The 9,181-nt window shown below is 45.9% G+C and overlaps 2 protein-coding genes across 2 annotated transcripts; both read left to right on the forward strand.

The window, feature by feature from the left end:
* The first annotated feature begins 3,996 nt into the window (after positions 1-3,996).
* Positions 3,997-6,540, forward strand: LOC120018802 (XIAP-associated factor 1-like). Its single transcript, XM_038962015.1, has 7 exons — positions 3,997-4,159; positions 4,487-4,622; positions 4,739-4,795; positions 4,978-5,191; positions 5,354-5,424; positions 5,607-5,798; positions 5,961-6,540. Exons 1-7 carry the CDS (start codon positions 4,116-4,118, stop codon positions 5,991-5,993), a joined length of 747 nt encoding a protein of 248 aa, XP_038817943.1. The 5' UTR covers positions 3,997-4,115; the 3' UTR covers positions 5,994-6,540.
* Positions 6,541-6,761: 221 nt separating this feature from the next.
* On the forward strand, positions 6,762-9,137 carry LOC120018653 (F-box only protein 39-like). The gene is made up of 3 exons (XM_038961851.1): positions 6,762-7,919; positions 8,489-8,665; positions 9,009-9,137. The coding sequence occupies exons 1-3, from the start codon at positions 6,762-6,764 to the stop codon at positions 9,135-9,137; spliced, it is 1,464 nt and encodes a 487-aa protein (XP_038817779.1).
* The last annotated feature ends 44 nt before the right edge of the window (positions 9,138-9,181 follow it).

A 9,181-nucleotide genomic window follows, 5' to 3' on the forward strand; every position in this document is an offset into this window, starting at 1 on the left:
ATTTTAATCCCACTTTCTAACACAACAAAATGTGGAGAAAGTCAAGGGGTGTGAATACTTTCTGAAAGCACTGTAAATGGATCCTATCCTCCCTCGCATAGGCTTCTTTCTGTCCCTAACACTAAAACTAAAACAACAATCATATTCAAACAAAACAGATTTTTAAACGAAATAAAAACGCGTAAATTGGATCTGAAGACTAACTGAAATGTAAACTGAATTCCAAATCAAAATCGTCAAAATAATAGAAAAAAAAACAAATCCAAAAACACAAAACTATAATAACGGACGGGCCTTGAGAGGAAAGACAGTGTAAGGAGTAGTGAATGTTGAAACAGCATGTTCCAGTATGTTTGTGAGCAGTGAATGTCAGTGGACATCGTGAGTATCTCTGTGCTGTGAATGTGTGTTTCAGACGATGGGCTCCAGCAGCTTGTCGCTAGGCACGTCCATCCAGGTCAATTCTATGGACGGCAAGCACGGGGTCAGAAAGTAATCCACCGTCAATTGACTGTTGGTACAGGATGGCCCTCTCACCTATAGTACCATCACAAGCAAAAACAAAACGATCATAAATCTCCTCAAAAGTAGAGATAAAGAATCACCTTAAGTGTGGTATGCAAGAGTCGACTGCAATAGACTTACTATATCATGTGTATAAATGACCTTTTTGAAGTGTGTGGCTGACTGCACTTTCCTGACAGGCTGCATGAGGGCATCTCGTACAATGATGCTAATGTCGGCCCCAGAGTAGCCTTCTGTCTTCTTGGCGAGCGTACGCAGTTCTGCATCACTCAGGCTGGGGGTGGTGTTGCCCAGGTGGAGCCGGAACATCTGACACCTAGCGGGCTCCTCTGGGAGAGAGATGTTCTGTAGATACGTTTCTCAAACCTGACGGTGACATAATGCACTGATGAGAATGGTTGATAATGGCTTTATTGTATCAGTTCGTTTTTGTTTTGTTTTTGCTTGAACAGTACAACACAAAACATTTCCCATTTAATATCTATTGTTCTACAAGCATTTCAAGAAAAATGTAGCAGTTAGTCCTGACAAACTTCAAATCTAACGGTCTGGTTAGTTTTATAAAGATGAATGACAAACCACACACAAACACACACACACACCCTGACCCCTGTGTTTAGTTCTGAGCTGCACGCCGTCGTGGCTGAAGAGGCGGACGGGTGTCGGCTGCGGTGGCCATCTGCACACAGGTAGCTCTGCCCCACACGGGAGACTTCACGTGGAGGGGGAAGGAGCAGCTCTCACTGCTCTGGTAGCAGACACTGAACACATCTAGAGAGAGAGAGGAAGGGGTTAACCCTCAACACTTCTCAGCCCAAAATGCTGCAGCACATAATTATCTGTAGTATGCATTATCCTGTTACTTTTCTTTAGCAAAGATAAAGGCTAACCTACCTTTGGCCAGTTTATCAAACTCCTTCATGGAAAGCCTGGTCTCTGTCTCAAACTTTTGACAGCACCATCAGGATCTTACAGCCTGCCAGACCACTAAGGACAGACTCTCCTGCCTGGGAGAGAGAGGAGGAGGGCGAGAGAGACAGACAGAGCGACTGAAGAGAGACCGAGAGAGAGAGGGGAGAGTGAGGCAGAGATGGGGGAGTGAGAGAGAGAGAGTGAGAGAGAGAGAGAAATCAATCATTTAGGCTCTTGAATCGCATCACGGTTAGATGTGCATCACGGTTAGATGAGGATAAAGCACCTAAACACTTATTGAGACAGGATTTTGAGTGAGCATGTTGTTTATCATTCCGACCATCTCCCAGAAGTAGATGGCCATCTCGCTGAGGTTCTGCAGCACAGCCCAGATGAACTGGGAGTCCCGGGGAAAGAGACAGCACTGCCTCCTGTACAGACACTCCCCTAGAAACAACTTATTCACCTGGGAGGCAGGGAAAGAGGGGGAAGAGGGAGAGAGAGTTGGATATACAGAGCACAGGAGGTTGGTGGCACCTTAGTTGGGGAGGACGGGCTCGTGGTAATGGCTGGAGCGGAATCAGCGGAATGGTATCAAACACATCAAACACATGGTTTCCAGGTGTTTGATGCCATTCCATTTGCTTCGTTCTAGCCATTATTATGAGCCGTTCTCCCCTCAGCAGCCTCCTGTGATAGAGAGGGGAAGAGGGAGAGAGTGAATACAGTTTGGTTAGCATAGCAGTCACAGTTACATTCTATGGCCAGTAATGCAGTGGTCTCACCATAGCAGCATTGTTAATTAGATTATATTATAACTATTTTGGTGGAGTTTACTCTCACCGGACTTTGTCATTGATAACAGATGCATTTGTAATGTACAACAGTGCTGTGAGGGGACACTCCTACAAACACTGGCTGCATCCTATTCCCTATATAGTATAGTATAGTGTTTTATTCTGAACTGGTTAGTGTGTGTGTGGTGTTTCTTGCCTTAATGACAACATGTCATGTGGATGTCATTGAAAAAGTATGTGTCCCACAATACAAAACATTATCTTATCTGTTGTAACAATGACATATCTGAACAAGACTATAAACTTGAAATATAATTCTACCATGGGTGTGTCCGTCTTTCTGTTTGATTGAGCAGTTGTGTTGTGTAATTTGTCATCCTCCGTATCTCCAGCAAAGAGGTCAATTCCTCATGCAGCTTTAGAATAGAATAGAATTTAATTGAATAAATATAATAATATACTCTATCCTATCATCATCATTTGTCTCCAACAAAGAGGTCGATTCCTCCAGCAGCTTTGATCTTCTCCTAGAAGGAATCACACTCCTCTATGAGGTTGGCAGCGTTATCATCCTGAATATGGGTGGATCCAGATTTGATGTCAATGTGCTTAAAGAAGTTATTCCAGATGAAGGAATGGTAGCTCTCTGGGTGATTCCTAGGAATACCTGCAAAGTTTGTTGAGAATGTACATTTTTGTCAGCGGTGATGGTAGATTTTGGCCGTAGATCTCTATGGTATTAACCTGGATGTTATTAGGAGAGGTTCAGAGGATACTAAAGTAACCCCCTTGTATGGTGACAACTTGTATAGTTTAAATGGTACAGTATAAATTAGATGTGAAGACCTTTAATGGAGAAAAAAAAATGCTACCAAGTGACAGTAGATTTCTGCTGAAAAATGTTTCTTATGTGGTCAATCTCTATGGTTTTAACCTGGATGTTATTAGGAGAGGTTCTGAGGATACTAAAACACCCCCTTTGTAATGGTGACAAAGGACTTTATTACAGGGAAACACTCCTCTGTTTCATCAGCTGTCTGGGTGGCTGGTCTCAGACAATTCCGCAGGTGAAGTAGCAGGATGTGGAGGTTCTGGGCTGGTGTGGTTATACGTGGTCTGCGGATGTGAGGCCGGTTGGACATACTGCCAAATTCTCTAAAATGACATTGGAGGTGGCTTATGGTAGAGAAATGAACATTCAATTCTCTGGCAACAGCTCTTGTGGACATTCCTGCAGTCAGCATGTCAATTGCACGCTCCTTCAAAACTTGAGACATCTGTGGCATTGTGTTATGTGACAAAACTTCACATTTTAGAGTGGCCTTTTATTGTCACCGGCACAAGGTGCACTTGTGTAATGATAATGCCGTTTAATCAGCTTCTTGATATGCCACACCTGTCAGGTGGATGGATTATCTTGGCAAATGAGAAATGCTAACTAACAGGGATGTAAACAAATTTGTGCACAAAATTAGAGTAATAATCTTTTCGTGCCTATTTGAACATTTCCGGGATATTTTATTTCAGTTCATGAAAGATGGGACCAACACTTAACATGTTGCGTTTATATTTTTGTTCAGTATATATACTGAAAAAAATCTATTTTCAATAAATTTATATTTACGTAACTTTAAACAATATTTGCTGTGTGATTTTAAATCTGAAAAACGTAATGTAACAGCCAAGTAACATTTCTTCAGGTTGACTTTTATTTAGAAAATTAGCCGAATGATCACATGACCTCAATGTCGCTAGGTTCACAATGCTATTTCCTACGTCTCCTGAGACGGGACGCACCAGTTGGGCGTAAAACAATTGGTTTTATACGCTTGGTCGGGCGTAGCTACTGGTTTTGGGATCAGAATTTACAGCTTTTCCGCGATGGCAGACAAGGAAGAGGACACAACCCGTGTCTGTGACCAGTGGTGAGATCATTAAAACATTTTAATATTTAAAACGTTCAAAAGAAAGCATCAAAGTAACAGTGGATATTCTTCAGCATGAATTGGTAGAATATATGCATCGTCTACTTATTTTATGGAATCCTTATGGAATCCTAGTCTAGAATCTTTGAAAGGGAAAGTGCAAGTTGTCGAAAATATAAATAATCAAGTAAAGTACAGATACCCCAAAAAACGACTTAAGTACTACTTTCAAGTATTTTTACTTAAGTACTTTAAACCACTGCCCACTCAGGTCAGTGGTCTTGTCGTGCGTCTAACACTTCTCCTGTGCTCGTGTTCAACTGTCAGTCACAAGGAGGTGGCTGTGTCCAACTTTGCCTTGCATGAGTCCCACTGCCAGCGGTTCCTATGCCTGTGTCCAGACTGTGATGAGCCGGTTCCCAGAGAGCTATTGGAGCAGCATCATCAGGAACAGCACACCCAGGTAAACCACTCTGCTGTAATGAAACCAGGATCACTTCCAAATACTTGAGTAGATGTTGATAGATAAAGGGCCCAATTGTTTATTTCCGATATATTGTCGTTTCGTCACTCCCACAGGTGAAATGCACCAAGTGCAACAAAAAGGTGGAGCGTTGCCAGCTACTGGACCATGAGGTGAGACTGCTCAACGGTCACCCGCATTGCCACACACACACACACACACCATGACGATGCCGTTTCAGTGAATGGATTGGAATGAGTTCCTCTGCATGATCGTCATAATCAAACTGTAATTGATACAGGTGTATAATAACGATTGTTATACAGAATGAATCACCCCCTCCCCCCTCTTTCAGTCGGACGAGTGTAAGGAAAGGCTGCACTGCTGTGAGTTCTGCCAGCTGGAGCTGCCGCTGTCGGCCTTGGCGGAGCACAGCGTGGCGTGTGGCAGTCGCACCGAGCGCTGCTCCGACTGCGGACGCTACGTCACTCTGAGGGACCAGCCGGAGCATGCCCAGATCTGCCCTGACCTCTATGTTCCCGATAACCCCTCCCCGCCATCCTCCAACAGTGAGGCTAACCCCCACACTTCAGTTTAAGTTGATATGCCATATGTAATATTCAACACATTGGAAAATGGAAATCATAATCACTATCCAGTCAGATGAGTTTGATATAATGGTGTTCAATGTTATGTTATATTCAAACTAATGTGGTGTTTTCTGTATGCAGGCAGGCGAACAGCAGTGGTTTGCAGGAGCTGTATGAGGTCTTTCCCATTGGAGGAGATGGCGGAACATCAGGTATGTTCTTATTCAACAGCATGAATAAAGTCATCATCATCAGATCATTCCTCCTTGTTTTGCCCACTTCCGGTACCTATATTAACCCTACTTCTGGACAAACAAGTATTCTCAATGCAGATTCTCCATGGAAAGAGCTTTGTGTTTAAATGACTTGTTCAAATCTCTTCCCCAACTGCTAGCTGGAGTGTGACCACACATCAGAGGAGGCTAAACAGGAGCAGCCCAGTCGTCGTTTGACCAATTCTATGAAGTCTGCATCGTTCTCAGCCCAAGGCAGGAGGCAAGAGGGGAGAGAGGGGGATGTTGACCAGATCAGCACCTGTCCCCACTGTCACCTGGCTCTCCCCGTAGTCACACTACGATGGCATGAGGTACAGCGCTGTCCCAAAAACACAGTAGCCTTCTGGGTAGGGTCAATTCCATTTCAATTCAGTCTCCAACCCTGGAATTGACCCAAACCCTGGTCCCCTTTTTAATCATTTGGAGTGATGAAAAAGAGACAAACTAACTGGATGTTTTGTTTCTTCTTTCAGGCTAAATGTCAAATCCATGTCAACTTGAAATGAGCAACGTGCTCAGAACTTCTGAAGGAATACTCCATGGTGAATTGGCGTAGTGGTTGACAAATTATTAATAACACAATGAACAAGGTTAGTCGGGATTTATTTGAGAAACTCGCAAGTTATTTTTTGCCGAAAATCTGTATTTCAGAGGCAGTTGAGTTATTTCTGGTGATTGGACGGTTTGGGTAATAGTAAGAGATTAGGACTTATTATATTAGTCAGGATTCTTCTCTACAAGAGGACAAGAGTCCTATGTTATGATTGTTGTATAATACATTGTTTACAACTGAAATGCAGTATGTTCTGAAAATGGGAATGTTTTCTCCATCATTGAACTCATCAAAAGTTTTACATTTTAATATTTGTTTACTAATGTACATAACTGATTTAAAATCAAACGTTTTGCTGTACGCACACTTAAGGTATATTATATTTTTGTTAATAATGGATCCAAATACTGTGAGCCGTCCAGTTTTATCTTCTCCTATTGTGATGTCACAAGGTGTCTCTTTGGTTTCATGGTGACAACAATAAAAACTGTGACGGTTCCAGAGCTTCAGTTTTGGTGTCTAGTCATTTCCAGGTGATAACTGGGACACATTGATGGCCACCCAACAGACATGTGTCAATGTGTCCTCTGCTTCTCTGTAGTCCAAGTTAACCCCAGAGTCACATAGAATACATTTCAGACTACAGGGAGAACTATTTCTTTACATTTGGTGGATGAATACTGAGAGACGTTAGTGGTTTGGCAAAACTTCTTCCTTGTAAATGAATTACCCCGAGGATCCAGAGGAACAGCTCTCGGAGGATGAAAACGAAGAAGAGGAGGGGGAGGATGAAGGAATAGAGATAATGGATGAGGAGGAGGAGGAAGAAGGTGAGGCGGAGGAAGATAAGGAGCGTAAACTGGGCTGGGCTAATCTCCCGGACGTGTGTCTGCGGCAGGTGTTCTGGTGGCTGCGTGACCGCGACCGTGTCAAGGCGGCCCTGGTGTGTCTCCACTGGCACCACGTCATGCGCTCGCCCTCTCTCTGGAGGGTTCGAACCTTCAACTTCTCCGGCCGCATCTCCAGGACCCGCCGCTCGGAGCTGGAGACGGCCGTGTGTTACGCCAAGACCTACGGCGCTTACCTGGAGGACCTGGAGATCCGCTTCTCCCAGCCCCTCAACTCTCTGGTGTCCCGGCGCTTCCAGCAGACGCTGAGGACCTTCCTCGCCGCGCTGCGTAAAACCAGAGGCGGACTCCGCCGCCTAACTGTCAACCACATGGAGCTGGACCGCGCCGCCTGGTGCCGCAGCGTGCGCAAGGCGCTGGTGCGCAGCCTCACCTTCTACCTGCGCCGCGAGAGCTCCCGCCTGGGCTACTTGAGCCTGCGAGGGGCCCGCCTCAACCTGCCCCAGGGCCTGGAGGTGCTGGAGGCCGTGGCTGCATCTCAGCAGCACATCCACCTGGGCCGCCGGCCCGGCATCACCCACCTCAACCTGGAGGACTTCTTCTCACAGCCGCTGGCCGTCTTCATCAGCCCTGCCTTCCCCCAGGTAATGAACCGCTTCCAGGGCCTCTGCACTCTTACCCTCAACTACAGCTGCCTGTCGGATGAGCTGCTGGCGGCCCTGTCCGCGGCGTGTAGGAGCCTGGGTGGGGGAGGGTCCCTGCAGACGTTCACCATACGATGCCATATCCACGAGCCCCACATCCAGGTGATCTGGGGGGATGCCTGGTCCCATCTGGCCCAGCGTTGTCCCGACCTCCGTGTGCATATCACAGTGGAGCGGATCCTCGACATGGACGAGCTGGGGAGGATTCTGCTCAGAGAGATCCCGCTGCGCTCGCTCAGTCTCACCAGTTGCTACTTCAGTGAACAAGACTGGAGTGCCAAGCCGGCCCTTACCAACCTAGTGCCCTGCTACAGGAGCTGTTTACAGGTGAGGATTGGTTTCTCTACCCGTCAATACACAGTAGCAGTCAGCTATGAAGCGATGATGGCACCACTTAGGCTACTGGTTGGTGTGGCGATAAAGTCTGCTCGGTATGTTCAGTGTATCAAGTGTTTTTTCATGTACCTGCATTTTCTTTTTATATCCATGCAGTTCAGACAGATTAAGCCTAGTCCTGGACTAAGAGAATCTCCATTGAGAATGTGTTTTAGTCCAGGACTAGGCTTAATCTGTCAGGGAAACCGACGGGAAACCGTCATGTCCAAGAGACATGACTCTTAAGGACTGCATTCAATCTGTATTGCAGAAGTATCGCGGAAAATGTAAATTTTAAAGCTAATGTTGCCGCGTTCGTGGAGACTGCATTCACAGTAAACGCTGCATACGTCAGCTCAATCGGAAACGCCCTTTACATTGTTACGCAGATCTTCCGCGATACGGAATGAATCCACAGAACGAATGGTCAATAGGAAGTCAGTGGCGCTCCTACTTTAACAAGAAACATGAATCCATCTTGAAGTGTCGTGAATCTCTCTCCACCCCATTCCGTGGTTTAGAAACTGACCCTGGACCTGAACAACAGCCACGAGTCTGTGGACGAGGAGCTGCTGGATGTGGTGCTGCTATGCAGCCAGCTGGTCTACATGAAGGTCTGGGCATTCCTGGACATCAGCTTCCTGGACCGGCTGCTGCAGAAACGCCTGGAAAATAAGATCATCCTAAGGACCATCAAGGTGAGCCAGAGCTCTGGGAGCTAGGCCAAGGGCGACCTGCGTACCAATCTATGTCCTGGCATTGAAGCGATTTACTAACACAAGCTCCACACACTAGCCTGCTGTGTTCTCCTGCCCAGTGAACAGGGATATTGCAGGCATTTTAAAGTTTGTTTGGGTCATAAATGAAACAGCCTTCAGCTGGGCAGTCATCTTTGTCAGTACTTAAAGGGGCAGGTCCCATTTTCCTTCCTCTACTACTGATAACACTTCATGTGCTGTACCTAGCTATAGCAACGTGCATTACTGTATTATGTGAGCAATATACTGTCTGGTTTATAAGCTGCTTGTGTTTGTGTCCCAGGTGCGGATCTACATCAACAAATATGAGACTCAGGACGAGGATGAGCAGCTGGAGGAGGTGTACTCTCGCTACAGACAACTCATCAACTCAGAGCTCCACTACTTCGCCATCTCCTACCCCATGCTCTGACTCCTGCCTGACAGACACGTGGGCCCATAAAGACAGCATTTTTT

Source organism: Salvelinus namaycush, chromosome 23, assembly GCF_016432855.1.
Source record: "Salvelinus namaycush isolate Seneca chromosome 23, SaNama_1.0, whole genome shotgun sequence".
NCBI lineage: Eukaryota > Metazoa > Chordata > Actinopteri > Salmoniformes > Salmonidae > Salvelinus > Salvelinus namaycush.

Coding starts and splice junctions, on each gene's coding strand:
- LOC120018653 (XM_038961851.1), top strand. CDS start 6,762: ATGAATTACCCCGAGGATCCAGAGGAACAGCTCTCGGAGGATGAAAAC. Junction 7,920..8,488: donor GCTACAGGAGCTGTTTACAG/GTGAGGATTGGT, acceptor TCCGTGGTTTAG/AAACTGACCCTGGACCTGAA. Junction 8,666..9,008: donor TCATCCTAAGGACCATCAAG/GTGAGCCAGAGC, acceptor TTTGTGTCCCAG/GTGCGGATCTACATCAACAA.
- LOC120018802 (XM_038962015.1), top strand. CDS start 4,116: ATGGCAGACAAGGAAGAGGACACAACCCGTGTCTGTGACCAGTG. Junction 4,623..4,738: donor ATCAGGAACAGCACACCCAG/GTAAACCACTCT, acceptor TCACTCCCACAG/GTGAAATGCACCAAGTGCAA. Junction 5,799..5,960: donor TCACACTACGATGGCATGAG/GTACAGCGCTGT, acceptor TTCTTCTTTCAG/GCTAAATGTCAAATCCATGT.